The sequence below is a fragment of the Anoplophora glabripennis genome, unplaced genomic scaffold (assembly GCF_000390285.2).
Source record: "Anoplophora glabripennis isolate ALB-LARVAE unplaced genomic scaffold, Agla_2.0 scaffold929, whole genome shotgun sequence".
Classification (NCBI taxonomy): Eukaryota; Metazoa; Arthropoda; class Insecta; order Coleoptera; family Cerambycidae; genus Anoplophora; species Anoplophora glabripennis.
This window is the reverse complement of record NW_019417110.1, coordinates 136,990-161,817: the sequence shown is the minus strand read 5'-3', so window position 1 is coordinate 161,817 and position 24,828 is coordinate 136,990. Positions and strand designations below refer to the sequence as shown.

The following is a 24,828-nucleotide window of genomic DNA, read 5'->3' as shown; positions in this document are numbered from 1 at the left end:
CTTCTTAAACTTTATGACTATTAGGAACATTTTCAGCGACCCATAATTTTATTTGACGAAACAAATCGGCATATAGAACAACCAGAAAAATTCAGGAAAGTTAATATTAGTTCTGAGTGTAGTGATATTTAATGACTTGTTGGCAAGAACCTTCCCAACTGCATTTTGTTGTTTTACTGTTACTTCATTAAGTTTAAGGGAAAGCATAAAATATACAGTATCTACAGTACAAATGCCATATGTTCAAAATGGAACATGCAAAATAAACACAAAATTCTTGTGCAACGTAGACCTTATCTATCCATTTAAAAATGACAACCTAGTTTTTCTATTTGATTTAACTACAGCATTGCTGTTTATTATTGGTATGCACATTTTTTGTTTTGTTCTTGAATATTCGTGGATATTCTCAAGCAAATATGGAAAATTTTCTCGACTTTACAACAATAACTGTTCATAAAACATACACACATAGCATTAAATGAAATTCGCTTGGAAATTCAATGCGCTTATTAGATTTTATATTTAAGTTTTCAAAATGTCCACTACCATATTCGAAATAGTGTAGGTACTGTACGAATTTATTTGTCTTCTTTCCTGAGCAACAGCAAAAATATTCTTATGAAGTTGCTCTACATGTTCAGTTTCACTGGAATACAATAATATTTTATATACAGGGTCGGAAAGTCCCCATGGTTCATCGGCCGTTACATGAGAGCGATAAAGAAAGTCATAGAAATTCGTATGATAGAGAAAGATGACTATAATGAAGCCGTCTAATTCATATGGGACACTATATTTTATGTAAATTAAAAATTCCATCACACGTAAAAAGTCTAGGGTAACGAATTTTATAGATAAATTATTACAATTAGCTGCTAAAACTACCACAGAAATTTGGTCTCTGAGAAAAATGTGCACACTGGCATTCATTGGACATGATAACAGTACAATAATTATTGTTTTAATTATTTTATGTACTGTCGTACTGGTGTACCTAAAGTACACCAGTTTGACTAGCTCTTCTATCTCCATAGAAATTTCTTGGCACCTTCGTTCAATATGGCAACCATCTGTGTAGGTATTGATTACCATAAGTACGTTGAGGCTTCATAAGAGCTGCATTTTGTTTCACCATAAATTAATATCATGTCGTATACTAAACATAATGTAAATAAAATTTATTTACACAATTATTCACCAATAACACTAATATAAACAATCAAAAGACAAGATAACTATTTAGTAATCACTCTCTAATCAACTGTCAATGTCAATGATTGGTTGTGGAGAAAATGTAGTTTAGGAAACAATAAAAACAACAGGAAATGAATTACACTTGAATATTGTTCATATTGATATCTGGCAGATGGAGCTTTGTTGCTAGATAGATAGGCTTGAATTATCTAGATAATAATTATTAACATCACAAATTATATCTTACCATATTTTTGCATGAAGTAAGGTGATGTTTGGAAAAGCTTAAACCCGAACAGTTTTTGTTGCTACTTTAATTTATTTAGGATCTGTATGATATAAAACTTTTGATTTAATACTATCACATATTAAATATAGGACACATTTAAAAATATATTTTTTATTAACTCATAAGTTAATTCAAATTAATTCAAACATTTTATCTAAAAATTTTATCAAATAATGTTCTTTGATACCAACAATCTACATATAAAGAAAAAAATTAAGAAACGTTACAAACAACTTAACTGATATGGCGGCAAACAACTACCTAGCAGGCTACATGCTCCAGACAGCACTGAATTATATCAGTAATATCTTGTAAATAGATAGTAATTAATAGTTATCTAAAATATAAATTAGAAATGAAATATAAACTCGATTATCCGAACTAGGTGAAACCAACGTCGATCTACGTAATAGAAAATCCGGATAAAAGATTAATTTAATATGTATTTAGTGTATTTTAGTTCAGACAAGACAATTTTTGTTATGTTGATCAAATGTACAGAAACACATTTTAAAAATAAATAAATTTTGACTACAGACTGTAAACCCCCTGGTGTATGTCTGTTGTGTTTGACAGACAAATGATTCTAGCTGTATTTAATGATATTGTTGGTGTAATCCAATGCTAGTTGGCCGAAGAGTAACTTCCTTTAATATCATTACCTAAAACTTGCAATTCAGGTTGCTGTCAACTATATTTTCGCCTCTTGTAGATCTTATGCAGTTAGTAGCTTTGACCATTAGGTGTAGCAATCAGTTACACCTGTTACTTGTAAATATTCATTGATCAAATCATTGATGGACCAATTGGAACTATGACACGTTTTGGTCAGTGAACAGTTGTAGAACAGTTCAGAATTTGTTACCCAATCATATTGTATATGTCTTCACTAAGATGCTGATATGAATGAAATTAATGGTCAACTAATATGAACTGTTCTCCCTTGGAGTAAAAACAAACCCATGGTTTTGTATTAATTAAAAAGTGGTAGATTTATAAGTCTATGTTTAAACATATAGATAAAAGTTGATCCATTTAACAAAATCTCATCACTTATGTAATCAGGCAATCATCATCGACTGATTCCACAAGTGTTCATGCACATCTTGTAGTCTTTTGAAAATGACTCGGTAGATTACAAATTAAATTTCTTAGCCGCACTTGCATAAGATTCACCTGCAGCTAAACAGTCTAATAGTTGAATCTTCTTCTCAAATATCATAACACATCTTTTTCTTTTAACAAACTCTTTACTACCACATCCAGACATTCCGTAACTTTAAAACAAACTCTGCGATTTAATAAGTAAATCTACCGACAGCATTCTGGACGTCCGACGCAACAAACACGTTTCGACAGGCTACCGACGATGACGCAGAGGACGCGACCCGCGTAAGCGCCTCCTAGCGTGAAATCGTGGAAAAGCGAAACCGCGGATAGGCAAAACCGCGTATAACGAGGGATTACTATACATTTTTTTAAATAGTAACATTATTTCACAAGTTCAGCATCAGGTAAGCGTTTTTAGTTAATAATCATTTTTTTTTCAATCTTTTAAATTCATTTGAATGTGAACACTGCATTTATTTATGAAAAAAATATGTAAAAATAAAATCTGAATGCAAATAAATATATATTTCATAATCAATATCTCGATACAGGAAAATAAGAATAGAATAATATGTCATACAGTCGTACACTAAAATAAAATGTAGGTCAGACTTAACAAAATAGAATACTATTAAATAGGTCTTACTTATTTCAGGTAGGCAATTAAAAAATATATAAAAATGTATCTACACGATTAAAATATTTATAATTTGCGTAAATCTAGAACAAAAACACTACCATCAGAGGCACTGGCACCGACTTTATCACCTCTAGAATTCCAACACACTTCAAATATGCCACCAGTTCCCTTGTAGCTATGAACCAGCTGCCCAGATTGCGTGGACCAAATATGAACACACTTATCAAAACTGCCGCTGGCCAGGAATTTTCCGTCTGGGCTGAATGCTACTGAATAAACGGGCTCGGTATGTTTAGTTAGAGTGTGAATACATGCACCCCTTTCCACATCCCACAGTCTTACAGTAGAATCAAAACTGGCCGAAGCCAGTATCAAATTCATATTAGGATTCTGTGTGCCGGGCCCTGTCGGTGACCACTTTATAGTGTATATTTCTTTAGAATGGGCTTGTAAGTCGTGAACGCAAGTATCGTGTTTCATAGACCATATTTTCAGAGTCATATCATCAGAGCAAGATGCCAGTAACTGACCTTGTGGATCCCATTTTATTGCATTTACTTCATTCTAAAAAAACATTTTAAATATTAATATTAAAAAATTTATAGGTATATATTTCCCATAAAAATTAAAAATTAATGAACCATTAAACATCAATTTCAAAGTAGATTTTCTAGTATATGAGTAACATTTTTTAACATCTTGATAACAGAAAAGCAATCTTAAGTGACTCAAATACATCTCTGTGAAAAATTTTATAATGAATTTCATAGAAGAAATATAACCTCATATGTAATTGCCACAGAAATAATTTTGGGAAAATGTCATAAACAGAGAGCGGACAATTTGTGACTTTAACCTTGAACATAGATATGTCATTCATAAACCTAGATACATTACCCATGACGCAGTGGCGTGTCGGGTATGCATCGGAAATGTACGTGATAATTCACGAAAATTCCAAGGTACATACATTTTTAGGCGTTATAAAATATTTAGAAAATCTGAAATTGTATACTACATATTTATTAAATAAAGTTCGGTTAAAAATAGTGTCGTTCTTTTAATTGGAAATTTGGAGTCAATGTAACGAATATCCTCAGACGACGCACATGATAGAATAGTCCAACTCACGCTCCATTCATAACAGGGCTGCAGTTTGGATTCTGACCAATAGGAATTCGATAAACGCAACCGATGTCGATGGATGGACTAGAGATGGGCACGAGTGTCATTTCATTTCTTTAGAACTAAATTAACTTAATTATTTTCTTGTTATTTAACCAGTTCACATGATTTATGGATTTTAAATAAAGGGTACAAATCTTCGCGAGGATAATACGATATATTTGCTATACATAATAATTATATTTTGCATAGTTTATACACAATACATTTTTGAACGCGTACACATCTCTACCAAAATTTGACCTATTCTTCGGGTTAAAGTCACACATTGTCCGCTCTCTAGTCATAAATATTTATATAAATTAAGAGGTTAGCTTTTTTTTCCATTATCTTTTATATTTTGATACAATTATTCTTGAAAAATTAGCTCAGAATCACATAGGTTAAGTAGAACCTCAATTATTTGTGCCTTTTGGGACTGGACGTCACAGATAATTGAATGAGCAGGAGCAGTTCCATCCGTAGCAGCTTTAGACCCAATAAGAACCGAAATGAACGTCAGGGCAGGTCTAGTGGTTTTAAATGCGTGTTTGCCCCCATATAGCCTAGTCTGAGAACAATAGAGGCAGATCAAAGATTCTTAGTTAAGGCTAAGGTGAGAGATCTTTGCCCCCTTAATGATTTGGGTGAAATCCCGCCTATGATAAACTGGAAGAATATTTATTTTGTATGTACATTCATATATACATACAAAATAATTTGGTTAAAATTTCCAATATTTGTTAAATGGTTAAAACATATCTTTTAAGTTTCACTCAACAACAGATACAGTCCCTATGATACTTGTTGAGATAGAATTCCAAGAAGACATGTACATCACTTTCTTCGATTTTACCGTATTCGACACCCGAGGTAGAAAAACACATAATGAACGCTCCCTCGTCAATGTCTTTCTAACTCGGGTGTTGAATGCATAACTAATTATACTGAAAGTTTTGTAATTATTTCAAATAGTGTCCATTTAAGTGATAACTACCTTAAGTATCCTCATTTTTGTTTTACATATACGTAAAGACTTGCGAGCTGACGTAAATACCGATAAAGTAAACTTAGAAATTTTTAATTATTATTATTATTATTATTATTATACATACACGAATGTGTCCGGATACAACTTAAATTTTGTAATATGTAGTATATTAAGGAGGTATATCGGATTTACTCAAATGCACAGATGTACTTGAAATTTATATAGCGTATTAGCCAGTGCTCCCTCTGTGCGTCATATTTTTTTGAAATTTTTTTTGAATTTAGATTTTGAGATATTGTTGTTTGTTCATTTTAACATAGGTTTATATGGCGAAGATGGACGGTGCGGCTTTTTTTTTGCCCATAACAGAAAAAACGTAGAAATTGTGAAACAGTATTATCTTATTTTTGATGTAAAACTAATGTAAGTTTTGAACATAGTACAGCTGCATTAATTAGAAACAGAAACCAATAATTGCATTTATGTCTGACTTGAGGATTAATGTGGCAACATCGCAATCAGCTGACAGCAAGGAGGGAATACATTTGAAAGACTTGATAAAAACGAAATTGATTTCAAACATATACATTTTTCCTAAATCCCATGTATATTGTTATCAACAATAAATTATCCACAACTGCTCAATTAATGTATTTACATATGAGGATTCAATAAAGGCAATTTATTATTATTAATGTAATTTCTATCACAGAACCTTCAAAATTGCATTCAACATTTTCTTTGACTTGGACGAGAGATGGGCGTGAGTGTCATTTCATTTCTTTAGAACTAAATTCTCGTTGTTTTACCAGTTCACATGATTTATGGATTTTAAATAAAGGATACAAATCTTATATATAATAATTATATTGTACATAGTTTACACACAATAAATTTTTGAACGCGTACACATCTTTACCCGAATTTGACACGCAATATCTCCGAAGTCCAAGGTCTGTAGGTTCGCAGTGTGTACAACTGCTAGTCAATTATTAGCGCTGTTGCCACATCTACATAGTCTTTATTCGTTCATTAAATATGATTTAAAACTACTTAAATATGATATTTTTATGTTGTTAATTAGTCAATATGTATGCTATGTGTATATGAGTAGATTTCTTTGCTATGCAGATAATGTTTATCGCAAATAATTTCAGTAGAATTCAATTTTTTCAAATTGGCAGCAGGTCTTAGACCCATAAGAAAAGCATAGGACCCCCCTGCGCTCCTCACTTAACTCGGACCCCGATATACCTCCTTAATCGATAACGCAAGGGAAAAACACATCTTAAACAGGCAAAAATTAACAAATATAAATTCACCTAGCATATTAGCTGCGTGTGGTAGTTACATCTCCGAATTAAAAAAAAAATTATAAAAACACTTGAAAACAAATTCCCAGCTGATGGAAGTAAAACTCGCATACAGGTAATCGAGGTTCTACTGTATTTTTATACTGCAATAGCGCTATGCAGTCTTGTCACTAATTATTTTATTATTACTGCTATGTTCAACTTTTTAAATGTTGAGAATAAATTAGTATAAATTAATAACAGAGACGAAAAACAGAAAAAGATGAGGCAGTGTTCGCAATTTTGGGGGAACCACCCTGTGTACCACTGAAAACGAAATTTCATTAAAAATTTCTACCTTAGTGTCATTACTATGGAATAAATCCAATATAAAAAAATCATCACAATGAGATTAGCTATTCAGGAGGAAATTCGCTTTGAAATTGGGGTCTATTTTTAATGGTTTGTAAATTTTGGTGTGATGTTATTTCCAGAAAGAGCTCTTAAACATATTATTTTTTTTATTTTTGTGACAACTTTATCCATTTTGATTGTGAACTTATTTTATGATTTACAAAGGTTAATAAGCTGTATTCAGAATCACAATCAATATCAAGAGGGAATTTCAGAAACTATAATCTTAGATCAAGCTGTTCACTAACAGCAGTTTTTCCATTTTAAGGATGTATCTGAGTACGGGTAACTGCTTCTGAACCGAGCAGGGCAAAATGTCCGAAGTCGAGCATACATTTTTAGTGTGTTATTCTATGATCTAACACAGAACAATGCATGAACTCTGATTGAATCAACAAACTGTGTAAATTGTAAGGTTTGGTAAAATAGCTGATCCACTTGATTGATTGATCGTGTGATCAAAATGTGATTAACTCGATCACTTTTCGAATAATTTTTAAGTCTCTTCAGTTCCCTTTCTGAACTGATCCTAATAATATGGTTAATCCGATCACAATTTGCAAAAAGCCCTAAGGTAAATAGACAATAATAAAAATGGAAGTCTTGAACTAAACTTGATTCCGTCACTTTGCAAGAATAAATATTTTGATCTAGATAGAAAAAAAACAGTATACATTCTCAAATTTTACATACCGTATGGCCCTGGAAGGATTTGATAGGTTTATCCATGGATAATTTACAAACGTGTATGCATTGATCCGTGGAACAACTAGCAAAAGATGTGTTCGTCTGCCAGTCAACATCTAATGCTGGAGCAGAATGAAAACTGAACTGCTGAGTACATTGCCCACTTGCAGCATCCCATATTATAGTTGTTTTGTCAACCTAATACAGAGATTAATTTGAAAAAATTAATATTGAAGAAGCATTCTGAAAGGAAATATGAGGTATATATTATTGTTCTGACACTAATTAGTTTTGTTATAATTACAAATATAGTATGTCATATTTTTCATGTTTCCCTAAAGAACTATCGTAACTGAATTTAAATTTTCCTTTCCTAAAATATATTTCTTCCGAATTGCATTGTAACATGCTTTATATAATAATTATTTAACTTTACAAATAAGTCAAAGAGTATCCAAGGAATATTAGTTAGCTTTAAGCACTATTGCAAGTTGCAGTGAGGAAATATTAAATTAAAATTCGAAAATAAAGCCATTTCAGGTAAGTAAGCAAGTTGTGACAAATGTAATATATTTAACTTATGTTTTAACTGCAAATACAATAAAAATAAACACTTTTGGAGTAGAATTTGTTACAATTCAGAATCAGATTTAAACTTCTGTGAAATGCTTTATCGAAAATATATTACAGCTATTATAAAACAACAACAATATTCATTTGGAGTGTACGAACTAAATATCACAAACTTATTTTATATTACGTTTTTAAAACCGTAGCTATCACTTTAAATGTTCCTACTAAGTCAAGAGCTGCTGATGGCCAACTTGTAGAAAAAAGAGTAATAAGGAAAATTGGGCAGATAAATTAAAAAACACTTTAATTTGAGTTAGGGTTAAGCACATAGAAACGGGTAATGAGAAAAAAAAGATGAAAAACGGGAAACCAAGGAAAAACACCAAAGTCATCAGGAAGAATGAGACAAAATATTTTAAAGGGATTTTGGGGAACCACATTTGTTAATGGGACTTTATAGCATGATGCATGAAGCAAGATGAAAAGAAACAAATTATAGGGTGCCATTGTAACGAAATTAATTTGGAGAAAATTAATTTCATGTAGTTGGTGCCATGAAGTGTATTAATAAGCAAATGTTTTCACAAATGTTAGGCATTTTGAAAAGTGGGTCACTGCCACTTTTAAAAACGATAATACATTATTTCAGATAAGAGGTAAGCACGAAAACAGGCCATAGAAAATATCGATACAGTAAGGATGCACCTAAAACTTTTTCCTGTCATCCTATCTCATTACACTAGAAAAGATTCTAGTTATATGTACCTTGACTACGGTTTAAATTTGCGAAAACTGTACTGGTACTGCCTATACCTAAAATAGATGAAATAAGAATAATGCATTCGAAATTGAAATCAACAGGCAATATCGGAATATATTTAATAATGAATTCAATCTAAGCTTTTTTAACAAAAATAAGGACATATCTAGTATATGTTATGGATATGAAACGGGTGATAAGGAATTAGAATGAAACAAATCAAATAGATTTTCTCATTGAAATTCTATTGTAAAAAAGTATCATGGAGTAAACTCTAGTAAGTAAATATTAACTTTTCCCAGCCTAACATTATGAAAATAATATCTGAATATAGATATACATACATTCTGTTAAAAAAGTATCCAGAATTTGTCGATAAAACACAATATATTTAATTAATCATCAAAATTTAGTTTGTCTCCAAAATAGATTCCATTTGAAGCACACTTTTTCCAAAGAACAATTCAATCGCCAATGTACTTTTTAAATACATTTTCAGATAATAGATTTCCAACTCCTTCAGTGATATCTTTATTTCTATTGACTCAAAATGTGTTCCATCAAGTGGTAATTTGAATTTGTGAAAGAGGAAAAGCCAGCAGTGGCCATGTCTGGTGAATACAGTGGCTGCTCAATGACATTTGTTGGGTTTTGGTCAAAAATTCATTCACAATAATTATCAATTTTTGTGATGGTGCATTATCATGGTGCAAAATCCAACATCTTCAATGATCAGGCACAAGAAATTCCATTGATACCACAAAATTTTGGGTAAACTCTTTATTCAATAACGTTAAGGTGTGTATGCACCTGCGCTCCCTTCCGAGCGCGCGCCGCGCGTTTGCAGCAAGTTCTCTAGATTAATACGGGGTTTTTGAGTTGTGCACGAACCGCGCGCACACGGTGCATCACGATCCACCTCGAGTCTGTAGGATCCTCAACATAAATATTATTTTAAGAAACCATAGATTCTCAAAGTCAGACGGTGACATTCCAGTAAAATTCTTATATTGACCGCTTATTGCTTGCGACTTCAAGTTCATCATAATCTCAGTACCATTCCGTTTTTTTAACAGGATAGTGTGCCACCAACGTCACTGTTTCCTTTTCTTTTTGCACAAACTTGCCATTAACAAAAAAGCACCACTCATCACCGAAATGGTGTAATTTTTATCTCGCGACAGAGACATGATCATTTATTCTACAGTGCAAAATGTCTACTAAAATGTTTGTGGGTTTTCTTTGGATCGTGGAAGGTTCTTCGAAATGAATAGTTCAAACGAACATTGGACGAGCAACGAACATGCGGCGCGCACACCACATGGGTTGCTCGGAGCGCAAATGTGTACGTACCTTTACATAGAAAAAATTGCAGAACACACTTTAGGTGTACTAACAAAATTAACAAACTACTTAAAAGATCGTATTCAAACTTCGCGTCAGAGTAGAGTACAGTGCTACCAACTTTCCATTAAAATGACAACTTCCGTAAATTATTTTGACAGAATATAAGAATGTATTATACTGAAATTGCAGAAAACAAAATGTGGGCGAAGAATCTGTCATTAATCCAAGACTACACAATAGCACGCACTCCATTGATAACGAAGTTATATGGACTGTTGTTTTTAAAAGGAAATTCAACAGTAGTTCAAAACTGACAAAACAGTAGATGCTGACCCTGATTATTTTTGTAACTTGCCAGTATTGTATTTTATAAAACATTATTCCATTACATTTTTTTATTTTATTTTTCATTAAGCATTATTTGCACTATTTTTGTAATATGATTCTGATGATTTTTTTAGTATATTTTTGTAAAGCGACATTTCTTTACATGAAGACTATAGAAACTTACTTTATTTTTCTAAAACTACTACCACAATTTTTAACATGTTTTCACATTTGATGACATGGCCAAAAACAAGCCAAACTGAAAAAAAATATGATTATCTTTAATAAAAGAATTTCTATAATCCTTTAAAGTTTGAAATTAATTTCTCTAAAATTTTGAAGATATGAGTTACTATTCTGTTCACGGTAGGTTTCAAAATCTCTTGAAGCTGACTTAATAGTTTTATACGTTCTATAAATGAATCTACTTACTCCCGCTGAAAGTATATAGTTGCCTCTCCTGTTCCATTTAAGAGCAAATATAGGCCCCTTATGTTGACCTAATGTGCTGGCCAACCGTCCATCGGTCGTCCAAATTCGAGCATATCCATCGTAGCTGCCTGTTGCAAGTAAACTTCCATCACACTATAAACAATTTTTTTGTACGTTGGTTATATATTCAAAATAAAACAGAGGACATACATTCCAATCGAGAGATGTAACGTCTTTATTGCTTGGAACTTCAGTGCCTCCCTTTTGAATACAATGTCGAAGCACTAACTGGTTTGGACTGGCGGTATTATCAGACATGTCCCAAATTCGAGCTGTACTGTCTCCTGATCCACTGGCAAGAAGGTCAGTTGTTGGATTCCAGGCGCAGATAAATACTTCAGATTCATGACCGCGAAGTACCGTGGCTTTGGAAGATGGGATCTCTATGGTGGAGTCCACTTCCATTATTTCATTTTGGCTGGATACTACAGCTGAACATAAAAAATGTTATTTTAGAAAAATAAGAATTGAAATTTTGAATAAAAAAATGCAATGATAAACTATTATTTCTACAAAATTAGAACTGATTTTTTTTCCTATTAGAGATTGTTAGGAAATAAATACATCAATCAAAGAGCGACCGAAAAAAAGCCTAATTTTTCGCCCCTTTGTGAGACCTCGTAAATTTACTCCAAATGGGTGCCAAAAGATAGTCTATGATGAGAGTTGAATCGTCTATAAGTTTTAGCTTGAGGCTACATTTCGTTTTCGAGTTTCGGTTGATTGAAGTTGTCATTTTTACATGGATTGTTGGATCGAGGTTACACCGCTAAAAAAAAATCGCTTGTACTTCACGTGGCATATGTATTCCGAAGTACTTTTTAGCGCTGAGCACGAATTTGCTATTAGAATTGCTTTATCACCCTTCGGTCTTCATGAAATGACTGAAAAGCTTCAGAAAAATGAAGAATTTCGAAGATAGGTTAGGAATTTGTGATTAATACATTGTGATTTTTTTTCATGGTTTCGTTATTAATCCCAATTGAGCTTGAATCTGACGTGATACAGGTCAACCAACTACTAAATTGAAATTAGAGACTTACATACTTCCTTCAAATTGGCGATATATCTTGCTGATATAACATAGTAAACTAACAGTTCAAGATTAATTCTTTGACTTCCAAATGACCTGTAGTCATAGAGATTAACGAACCTTTGATTTTAAATCAATGATTTCGTCAACCTTTCTGGGAAAGGTTTCTGAAGACCTTTACCAGAATCTGAAGTCATAGAGATTAACGAACCTTTGAGTTTAAATCAGCGACTTTGAAAACCCTATAACAATCCATGTAAAAATGACAACTTTAATCAACCGTAACTTGAAAACAAAATGCAGCCTCAAGCTAAAACTTATATACAACTCAAGTCTCATCATAGACTATCTTTTGGCACACATTTGGAGTAAATTTATGAGGTCTCACAAAGGGGCGAAAATTTCGGTAGCTCTTTCCAATATACTCAATGTCCTCGGAATTTCAGAGATGCTTTCCAGTTTCCTACTACTGTTTTATTAGTAAATATGTACATTTAATTAATATTTTTAGCCCAGGTTTTATATGCCAAATCAAATAGTTTCAGAAATAATTGAGTAAATGTGATAGTTTTTTAAATATCAACTTATATCTCGAAAACTAGTGATGTTATGCACTCTCTGTCCATTACATTATGGCAATTGTATTTAAAAATTAATACATTGGCAATGTTTATTGAGTCAACAATCTGTTGCTTTATTATATTATGCACTACAAATGTCTATAATTTTGGTGTTAATCATACTCTTAATACTTATCAGGAAAAGTATAAATAAGTAAAGGAAAAATGCAACTTACTAGTATTACTTTCTTCACCATTGCCCTCTGAAGCTTCTGCTTTAATAGCTTTTTGTTGATTTTGCTGATTTTGTCTACTTGCCACAACATCTGGCATAACAGCATCAATTAAACTTAAACTTTCCACCAACCTTTGTTCTGTACCATCTTCCCCAATACTGATTTCGGCTTCTGTATATTGCAGTCCTTTTTGTAATATGCTCAGCAATGCCGCTGGAGGAACGAGGGCCCCATTGATATTTGACTGTGATATATGTGATTCAATGCCAAATGTATAAGCAGAATGTTGAAAACCTGAAAAAGTAATACTCAGAATTTTTCAAGTAAATAAGACTGTAGTTTTTACCTGATTCCTGCAAATATCTATAAACTAAAAAATTTACTTCATCACTTGAGAAACTCATTTTGCAATAGTTTATTCGAACATTTATGGGTTTGTTTGTTTAAATTTTTTAATTAATAAAACAATTCAGAATATGTGAATATTAGATCAAACTCAAATACTTATAGATACCAAAAAGTACACAAAACATACATCAAGAATGGTAAGTATAAGTAATGGTATTTGTCGACAATTTATCTTTTTTAACCAATACAATACACGGACGAGACGGTTGTTAAACCATTGACCAATGAATCTCACAGAACATACTAGAGTAGAACAGACAGAACAGAGTAAGGATTTTTTAGAGTCCTTGACTTGACAATAGAGCAAGTATAGATTAGGAATCAGCTGCTGACCAAAACACGTCAGTTTTCAGGATAGATGGTTTCATTATTTTTTAAAATTATTCTAAATAAAAAATGTCATCGTTAATCATTGCACGATTGTTATTATTTTGGAAGTTAACAAAAAAAAAACAACTGTTGACAATATCATTTTGAAAATTTTATTTTGCACAGAAAATTTAACAGCGATTGTACTGGACTATACGTGTGGTGTGGTTGTGGCACTGTATCTGTAGCTATCGTGCCGTAACTGATATAAACATATAACCATCGTTGCCACATAAATTAGCTTAATATTATGCCTAGGGATGAGTTTTGTTTATATTTTCTATTAATTGAAAATTGATATAATTTCTATTATAGATTAAGATTTTAAAATACATGATATCAATGTTATCTCTACTGCATTAGTTAATACTTATTCTGAACTTGGAAGAAGTTTTAATTGAGTATTTACTTATTTTTTTTTAAATTTGTTATTTATGTTAAAATTGTATAAAAAATAATAATTTTCATTGTTCAATGAACAGCAAATAATATATAAAATACTGTAATAAATCTGGAAATGCAGTAATTCTTTTTAATTTGTTATATACCTATGTAGGTGAGCATGTTTATTTTAATACAATTTTATAGCAGCGAAAATATGGCAACACTTGTGCCAGTGACCGGGAAAGTGTGAGACTATTGGCTCCATCTGTGGTGTACGTACAGAAGTAAATGCTGCTCCTGTTTATAAATAAAGTAGAAAAAAATGAAAATGTCGGCATTATAGTATGGCGTCGGGTAGCGAGAGTGCTAAAAATATGGGTGGTCCATCACCCACGGGTGAGGATTCTTCGGAAAGTGATGGGGAAACGGAACCGGCCAAATCTTTTCACAGGCGTTTGTCTACAAGTCGCGAAATAAATAGTTCGGTATGTGTGTGAATTTCGATGAAAGCTCGATCATCTATGTGCAGTCCTGAGAGATAGCATGCGTGTTTTGTTTATTTTGAAAACGGTTTAATTTCAAGTAGGCGTGGTGCACTTTATTGAAAATATGTTTCAGATGAAAGCTTTCCGTTGTCGAAATATAAGATAAGCACGATTCTGCATTAAGATCGCTTTAGCACGCTATCAAATGCTTATTGTCAATTTCATTATGACCCATTTATTTTTATCTGTATCATCGTTGCATTTTGTTTATTTTTTATATTTGAGTAGTAGATGTAACAGTTAATTGTATCAACTTATTTTTTTAATAAAATTTTGTGATAATGAATTGATTTATTTTAATTGTGCTGTTTATTGTGCCTGATTTCAGTACCTAATTAAATTTTAAAAGCCGTCCTACTGAATGTTTATAACATTTTTAATGTTTTCTGCACGCTCCTATTGTTAAATAAATGAGTTATAATAATGCTCTGTGAAGAGTAACAGGAGTAACAGGTGTGCACCTGGTCACACGGCTAACATGTGCTGCCAGTGCCGTGAACTGCTCCATTATCGACTGGTTTTTCAGTTCTTCCTATTGTACAAAGTTTCCCTTTATAACACTGTTGAATAGTTTTCCGATTTTGTAAGGTTCATGTAATGGGTGTGGTTTGTTGTATATGGACACAACCAAAGAATACTTGATTACTATGTCTAAATACCTACGTTATTGCTCTTTTGCAAGTAGAATATAGGTATCTAGGTATTTCATGTACCAAGATTTACCTGTAGATTTTTAAATAATAATTAAACTGCGAAATATTTTTTCACATCAGCATTATCTTCTACTTATTGAATTTTAAGTGGAATGTGCTTATTAAATATAAATGAAGGTGCAAATTAAATACCTAATCATAAGTAATTAAAGTAATTTGCAATAAGGTATAACGAAATAAAATTATTTTGTAAATTTAAAAGGCATTTTTCAAAATTATTATTGTGTAATAAAGCCTAATATACTCGTAGTAGCTAACTAAATACCGAGGTAGGTAAATACCTACCTATCTGAATAGTATTTGATGAAGTGTAATTTGTAAATCAAACAGGTATAAGATTGATATTACAGAATATCTATTAATTATTAAATTGTTTTAATTTTGTGTTGATATTTGTGTTAATTGATTAACTATATACAGAAAGTTTACATTTTTATCTAGCATTTTAGCTAATCCCAGTCATTTTAAATGCCAAATTGCCAGTTTTAAGAGAGATTAAGAAGATCTGAGGTTAATAATAAAATATCAGCTATTGCATAAATACTTTTTGTCAATAATAGCTGACCTTTATTTTGTCTGAGATTAATTAATTCCAATTAACTAATCATCAGTCAGTATTCAAAATAACATATTAGTAAGATTTCAGATGAATAAAATAGCAAAACCATGCATGAGTATATAAACATGAAAATAATAATAAATTACACATTTTCTGGTAAATTTTGCATAGTGGTGATTTATAATAAAACGATATCTAAGTATTTGTATTTATAATTTGTTATGAGTAAACACAGTTCTAAAGTTTAGTTGGGAAATTTTACGCTCTTAATATCGTTGCTGGACAATTTATAGTACCTTTTGATATTTTTCAAATGTGGAAAGGAAATATGTGTTCGACCTTCGTCCATAAATCAAATCAAACAGGTTTTTTCGTCTTTAGAACCATATATCTTTAATAAAAACAGTATTATTTTTTAATGCTTGAAAGAGGTAAGGATATTTGTATAGAATGATGTAATAACTAAAAAAAAAAATTCTCTAATTGCGACTACATATTCAAAGGTTCCTTTAAGCAAAAGATAGTTAAATAGTTCTTAATTTAAAATTGCAGGTTTTCTATTGTCATTTATAAGAAAATATGAAATATAAGTGGGCTTTACGGTAGGTGATTTCAACCAACTCTAATATTTTTCGATATGTTTTGGAAAATTAAGTGATACTACATACATACCTACTTGTACATACGGACATATTTTTCGTCCATTTTGCATTGGTTTAATAATAATATTTATAATTAATAGGTACCTATTATAAACAAAGAAAAATATGTAAGTTTTGCTTTATTTTTAGATTTAACCTTAAACGGTAGGCAAATATAGAGATGCTATAACAAGAAAATAATATTGTGATCTTTAGGAATAGTTATAAATGGGTACTTATCTGGATAACTTTTGCGTGGTCGTTAAGTGGTTTAGATTGCAATCGCGACCCTTCTTTATAAAAGCGTCCAAGCGGATTTTCCTGAAAACGTTTCCTAGTTACAATTAAAGTCATTCCCAAGCGTCTTTTGTACGTTAATATTAGAGATGATCCTGAGCGGAGATAAAAACCCTTAACAATATCAACGTTTTGATTAGTAACTGTTCACGGTGGAGATTTTGAAGGAAATTTGTTTTAACTTTTTTGTGAAACAGAATAATCATTTGTAACTAAAAGTAGTAACTTCTGGGATTTATCCTTTAAAAAAACGGATAACTGTAGCATAACTAAGAATTTAAAATATAGATACAAAATATGAATGAAATTAAATATAAAAAATACAGTATGAGGCCAATAAGTAGAATAACTGCAAGACTTTTTAACTTTTAATTTTGTTCTCTCTTGGTAACACAATATCACATTAGCTGAGAAAACAGTTTATATTTACTAGCACTAGCAATGTAAGGAGAGACAAAAGACATGACTTATACAAGTGCCAATCCTATCAGTAATGATTATTTCTAGACCCATAAAGAGAATGTTTGTGATGAAAAAATTTCAAGTGAAATTTGCGAAATAATTAATTAGATTAGGGGTGTTCAACCCTGAGATCTCGGAAAGGATGGCAAATATATATATTTTTTTCATAATTAATTGATAGATACAAATATTTGCTTTCTTGTTTTTCAAAATATTTTAATTTTTCTTAAAGTCGCAACATTAGGAAGGAATCTTAATATTAAATTAAAATTTAAATAGATGTCTGAAGAATTTTACAAAAAAAATAAAAATAAATAAAATAAAAGCACACATATACGTGCAACTCTTCGAGAAGACAGGTTTGGTACCCTTTATTTCTATTTCTTATTTTGCGAATTTCGTTCTAAATTTTTTCATCACGGGCCTATAAACCATCTCCTAATAAACATTATGGGTCCCATGCTTCTTTATAAAAATATGTATGACCACTTCAGTTTTCACCAGCTGCTAAATCTTTGTTCCTTTTACGGCTTCCAACCTCTTTTGTAGCAATAGAAACTATAGACAGTCGACTAAGCTTTTAGGTAAATAAACACCATAAAACGTCTCTGACCATTTTCATTAACAGTACAATTATTACTTTCGCTGATAAAATCGGCTGCCGACTATCTGTCGTGTGCGCTCATAGGAATCAAAATCGATTATATTTATCTTTACAACTGTTAGAAAAATAAAATATAAAATAACTATTTGTTTCAAAATTTAGAATACTCTAAAAAGTATTTCTAATTACAGAGATGTAATTAAGATACAAACTGGTCGTATTCTAAGACTTACTTGAGTGCCGCGTAAGTTGGGTTGCCTATACAAAGTAAGCTTTTCATATAAGGGAATTTAAAGTAACTATAAATAACTGTTTGCCCTTATAATAAAAACTCTCAAAGCTTGCATTACAAACAATTTGTTTTTTTTCCTGCATTTCATGCCAGCGGTTACTTTTAGTTATTATTAAATTCGCAAAGAGCCATTACATTACCTATGTTACAAAGATTGAAGGAATATTTTAAGAGGGAATTAAATCTCGTTCAGTTCGAGAGATATTTTAAGGGCATATGCTTGATACATTTTGTAAAAGAGATGTAAATAGCATCTAGCATAATTGGGTACATTATTAAGAAACAATATTTTGGGCTTCTTTAAACTGCCCTTGCATAATTTGTTTATAAGTGTGATTTATTAAAACTTGAGTAGTTAATCTACATCTATGTAGGTAACATGTAACATATAAATTACAGTAAAGTACATTAATTTAGTTTAAATTTATTTTAAATGTTTGTGATAGTCATTTTTCATATTATCTATAATTAATATAACAAAAATTGAAATAATATTATTATTATATTATAATAATGTTTTATTGTAATGTGTGATGGTAGTAGATTAAATAACTAGGTGGATTTCACAGGGTCTAACGATATCTATTGTGTACGATAATTCAATAAACAGAAATCTAAAAACAAATTAGATAAATTTGGAACGAATACATTGAAGATGAATTTTTCGAGACAAAACGTCTGAATCTGGTTCGAGCTGAGACAGTACAGTAGTATTGGGGGTCATGAATGCTTGCAAAAAATATAATAAAATTTCCAGGGCCGTATTTAAAAGATTGAAGTTGATGATGGTCCTGGAGACACGAAACGTTACACATAAAAATTGATTATGCCATTCGATAGAGGGCAAAAAGTTACCATGAGAAAGTGTTCTTCTTTTTTCAATATCACCTTACATAAGGTTGAAATGAAAAATAGACGGATTTCTAAAATTTCAGTTTTTTTCAAATATTTCGTAAACTAATCATGTTAGCTTTGATTATTTAGATGCATAATGTTGGTCCCCTGATTATGCAACTTTGCCCCCATTTAAGCTACTACGTATCTCTTACCGTTTCCGAGACCCCTGTAGTGAGAAGCGAATTTGTAACAGCCTGTATAGTAACTAATCTGGAATACATCATAATTTTGCAATCTTCATTGAAATGTTGATCTTTTTTCTTTCTACTGCTAAAGACAAAAAAAGTTGGATACTTTGACTGAAACTGTAATGCCCTATAATTTTTTAACCGCTGTGCATAGGATAAAGTTTTATTCGAATGTAGACTTCAGCTTAATCAGAAACCTGGATATTTTACGAAAAAGTTTCAGAGCTACTCTCGGATTTTTTTACGTTGTCCTTGGTGTCGATATGTCATCTTCTGACAGTAAATTGTAATTAGTAAATATCTAAAAAGGCAATAGTTTAAATTTATAAGGATCAGACTTGCAATTTAAATTTTTAAGTAACACTGTCATCTAAAAGTGAGTATTTTATTCATTTAATTTGTATGTATAATTTAGTTGGTTTGGTTATGTTAACATCCAAAGATCCATACATTCAAAGGTCATCATTCCTGTTTAAAAAAGCCATCCATCTAAAGATGCATAGATTCGTCCATAAAATTCTGAGTTCGTATTCGTGATCAGCAACCCCCAAAACCCCCCAGGATCCAATTAAGGATTAATCTATTGATTTTACGAAAATCTCGTTCGCCATATTGGATCCGCCATGTTGAATTTTGCAATTCTGAATTTAAATTCGTGATTAGCGAACCTAAAAACCAATACATACAGCATTAATCTGAAACCCCACCATGATTCTATTCATTTGTCGCAAATCTCGATTTCTAGCCGATTTTTTTGAGGTTGGAAAAATGAGGTGTGCTGTATGATTTCTAAAGATGGATTTGGATTCAGCGAGCCCAATTACATATAGCTACGCTAAGAAATGTGAAAAATATATATTTTTTGTTTTTTCATACTTCGTTTATTTTTGCAATTTTTGACCTATTTTTTGAGGTTAGAAAAAAATGTAACGTGTTAGCGCAATTCTGACAGTGGATTCGGATTCAGCGCGTCAAAATACTATATAGGATATACTATACTCCGCGGCCAAAATTATAGAGAGTGACTAATCGCTAGCTTTTTGGACTAGTAAGGGGGATGAAGCGTGCCGGGAACGAAAATCCACTGGCGTGTCTGCGTAAAAGGCAACAAGATATAAAAAATATTAAAGAAAGATAATAAAACATAACATTTATTTTGTACGGTTTGCTATAACCGGCACTTTGATCCATTTTAATTATTACATCATTTTAAAACGTACCAGTTGTGTTTTTTTAATTTATAAATTTATTATAGCCATGGAATTAGACCCCTCGTCTACGCTTATGCTATGACGTTTCTCAGGACGGGTTAAATCAAGTCCGTTTACACCCACTAAAAAAGCATTTCCCTATTCCCTAACAAGAGCAAAAGACAGAGATAGAATATAGATCGACGTTCAGTGTAACTCAGTCTATAGACGATTATAGATTCTATCGATGTGCGTAGCGAGCGGCACAAAGATAAATAATATTGAACCGTATAAAAATCATATATTTTATACGCATTACGGTAATAGTGTTTTTATATTATGTCTGAATCACTCTTTATAATTTCGACCGCGGAGTATAGTTTGGTCAAAACCATATGACACTTTTTTTTTGTGTAATTTTTTAACGGTCTATGTTAAATGATTGCTTAGATTAAGTTTTTATATATCGTTCATAGAAAAGAGTAGTTTTGAAAAGATGTTTAGTTAATATCGTTATTCGTAATATATTTCATATAATGTCTACACATATCATGTAGGTAACGAATAGGATATACTGGAAGGGTAGGACATATATAAGGTAAATACAGCCATTACTCATCCGTAAATCCAGGAAAGGATAACTCGTAAATTAATTTTAAATCCGGCCATGGAACACTTGTTTGCAGACATAAATTTAAGATTTCATTATACACGGTATATCATAGCAAACATAAATTAATTTAAAACAAAGCTTGTCTTTGTACAACTAGCTTAATGAGTAATATTATCCTGTTAGAATATCCATTATTAACTGACAACTTGTTTTCATATATGTATTTACATGTTTCTGATGCGAAATTATTAAAATTATATGAAATTAACTTTATTAATTAATAGTACAATTTATATTTTTTTTGAGGCAAAATGAAATGTATGTTTCTGTTTGGTGTAAGGTACTGTGAAAACATCGAATCGATAATGAATTAATTCACTGATGCTATCGTTGATTTTAATCAATTATTTCATTTGAAGATTAGTTAAATATTTGCTTTCCCTTGTTTTGCACGATTTAAACTTTTCTAAAATGACAAAAGGTTATATATTTATTTTTCAAATTCCGTCGTGAAAACTTTTTTTTTTAATTTTGTTTAGTAACTGTCATGCCCCGCCGCTGAATAAATTAGTGTGACCTCAAACAACGGTGCGATTTACTCGCAGCGCTTAAACAGTTGGGAATTGCGGTATGCATTGTAGTCAAATTTCACAATTTAATTTTTTGAGTTACCCTGTCATTTGGAAAGATATTTTAATGACAAAATACGAATACGACCTTGTATTTTATCTAAAACGCAGAGGTCACGAAGAGGTGTTATGTTTTTTAGCATATTATTTTGTTTTGAACAAACCGTAGGTACCTCTATGAGGCATTCGTGTGATAATGAATTGAGAAATATAGTTTTCCTTTTAAAATGATCTGAGGAATTTTAAATTAGACCAGACGTATGAGCCAACATATCTCCTCTCCGAGTTCACTTTAGGATTTGATACTTTCCTAAGCTTACAAATATGAATCTAGGCGTCTGGAATGAAGGTCGTCTTGTCTAACATTAATCGCATGGTATCAGCTGACACTTTACCGTGTGGTGTTTGCCGGAACAAAGTTTGAGCTCAGGTGCCATCATATCAGATATACCATAAAAGGAAACTTAACTGACAAGAACTTATCTCAGTATTATGCATTTTTGTACCTGACAGCAGCATTTTAAAAACTTTTTATGAAGTCAGGTATAGAAAGAAAAAGTTTAAGGACGTCACAGTGGTTACTGTAAATTATGTCTACATTTATACAGAATGTTTCAAGTTGAATGCCATAATCTCGGAAATTGAAAATATATTTGTTATTTTAAGAGATTTATGGAAAAGTCCAAATTTACGTATTTCAATTTTGTCGTTTTCTGGACTTATTTGAAGATCTTCACCAAAACAGATAAAAGAAAACAGTAACCTTTAAGGACATTTTCGCTTCTTTATTCAACCATCAATTCAAATTTTTTCTCAGTCGTTCTGTTAGAAGTGGTAGAGTCCCGAAAGTAACGCAAACCAATATTTTTTTTCGGATTTATTACGTTGTGTTTAAAATTATATTTCTAGAAAAACATCTAATGAACTTTTTTTTGTGTAATAAGCAGTTTTTGTTTTTTGGGGTTTATCAAATAACTTGATAAGGTTAATGTAAGTTATAAGCAGTGGTCGAATGTTCATAATAACCACATACTTCGTTACATACCTAATGTGAAACGCCGGACCATGTTTTGCCTGGTTCTCTGTAGGATTCCACACTCCCCTCTGATGGTATCAAAAGCTGTAAAGATGCGCTCAATAAGCGCAGGTATTGTTCCTACTGCTGTTGAGTACAGAATGGACTTAAGCCCAGAGGAAAAAGTCAAGAACATTGAGGTCAGTAGAGCGTGCAGGCCATGAGACCGGGCATTCCCTTCTAATTACTGTCTTCCTGAAGATGTCTGTGAGACATAGTCTGGCCTGACGATCAAAGTGCGGCGGAGCACCGTCTGCTGAAACCACAAACTAGCGCGCAATTGCAAACTCCTCCATAAGTTCAGACAAGGCGTACTCCAAAAAGTTCGTTGCCGTGGTTTAAAATCAGGCTGTTCCATACTTTGAACTAGTTGAGCATAGAATGGTTGTAGGTGCTCACCGTGCAAAACCCGTCAGACACTCACGTGATCTACATACATTGCGTGGACAATTGCACGTGTGCTTGTATTTGGATTGGCAGTTACATGTTTCATAAGGTCTTTTTCAAATTCAAGGGTACGTGTCCTATCAGCTAATACGATTCCTTTCTCCCTGTATTTGTGCGGTGCGGATAGAATAAATCGTTAGGGACCGTTACGTGTGTGGCCGGCATTCGAGTTTAAAAAACTTCTTGGTTTCCAAACTAATTTCATGTAATTCATCTAAGTTGTGATGTTATTTATTTTATATATTTACTTCTTTTAATATCAGTTAACAAGGGTAATAAATATGTTATATAGGATTACAAAGGTAAATGGACGGTTAATGGATAAATCATGTTTCTGGTTTGACTCGTGCTACACCTTTCGTAGAAATTTTGGTAGTTTAGTAATGGCGATAATGATGATAATTGAATCTGTCAGAGTTGATTCATACTGTACGTGATTTACGTTGAAAATTGTTCGGTGCTTTGCCTTGTAGCCCAAGAAGCGTGTTAAAGTGGCATTTTAGACTTCGTTAATTTATTTTTAATTGAGATTTCGTGTCGGGAAATTTTCATTTAAGACTCGTTTAGACGAGTAAAGTGTGAATTTATTGCCATTTTATGCCCATCCAAAATATAACATTATCGATTCAATAGATTAATTTAATATTCAACGGGAGATGTCATATTTTTTGTAGTGATACAAGTTATTGTTATGTTTTCAGATCCACTGAATACGAATGTGAAGTCAATTTGGCGCCCACCCTCGTCATTTTCGAGAAAATAACCTCTAAATCCTCAAAAACTGGTTATTTGCAAATATGCTAAGGATTGCAACGTCTTGGCAGAAACTGGTCAATATATTATATTATATTCCATAACCCTACCCCCATAATTCCGACCCACTGATCACAAATCTGAAGTTAGGCACAGGCATCTACCATTTTTAAAAAAATGTCCACTGAATTGATATAAAAAGATATTTCACGAATGATAATAATCATAATAATTAATAATAATAATAATAATAATAATAATAATAATAATAAACTTTATTTTCCTTGAAGACAGACATTGTATAGGAATTGTCACATTTTTTTTATACTTAAAATAACTTAAAACTATCTACTCTAGATACATTAAGAATCAAAAAATTCATTTAAAGTATAAAATGTATTTCTTATTAAGTATTTATGCAGCTTCTTATAAAATATAAAATTATTTGTGTTCGTTATCTCAGAAGGCAATTTGTTAAAAACTTTTAAACCTAAATAAAATGGTGAATCACAAGATATTTTGTATTTAAAAAAAGGAATGTGGAATTTCTTATTTTGCCTAGTGCTTTTATTATGAATGGTTTCATTTAATTTAAAAGTAGNCCCTGTATAATTCTCATTTTAACCTATGTGACGATTATACAGGGTGGG

General features: G+C 31.6%; 1 protein-coding gene across 1 annotated transcript; it reads right to left on the bottom strand.

Moving 5' to 3' along the window:
• Positions 1-3,106: 3,106 nt before the first annotated feature.
• Positions 3,107-13,703, bottom strand: LOC108914174 (F-box-like/WD repeat-containing protein TBL1XR1). Its single transcript, XM_018719908.1, has 6 exons — positions 13,459-13,703; positions 13,113-13,406; positions 11,434-11,714; positions 11,224-11,376; positions 7,791-7,982; positions 3,107-3,800 (listed from the first exon to the last, which is right to left on the bottom strand). Exons 1-6 carry the CDS (start codon positions 13,514-13,516, stop codon positions 3,300-3,302), a joined length of 1,479 nt encoding a protein of 492 aa, XP_018575424.1. The 5' UTR covers positions 13,517-13,703; the 3' UTR covers positions 3,107-3,299.
• Between the last annotated feature and the right edge of the window lie 11,125 nt (positions 13,704-24,828).

Excerpts from the sequence above, each read along its gene's own strand:
- LOC108914174 (XM_018719908.1), bottom strand. The coding sequence starts at position 13,516 with ATGAGTTTCTCAAGTGATGAAGTAAATTTTTTAGTTTATAGATATTTG. Across the intron at positions 13,407-13,458 it reads TAGATATTTGCAGGAATCAG|GTTTTCAACATTCTGCTTAT; the intron begins GTAAAAACTACA and ends TTACTTTTTCAG. Across the intron at positions 3,801-7,790 it reads AATCCTTCCAGGGCCATACG|AATGAAGTAAATGCAATAAA; the intron begins GTATGTAAAATT and ends ATGTTTTTTTAG.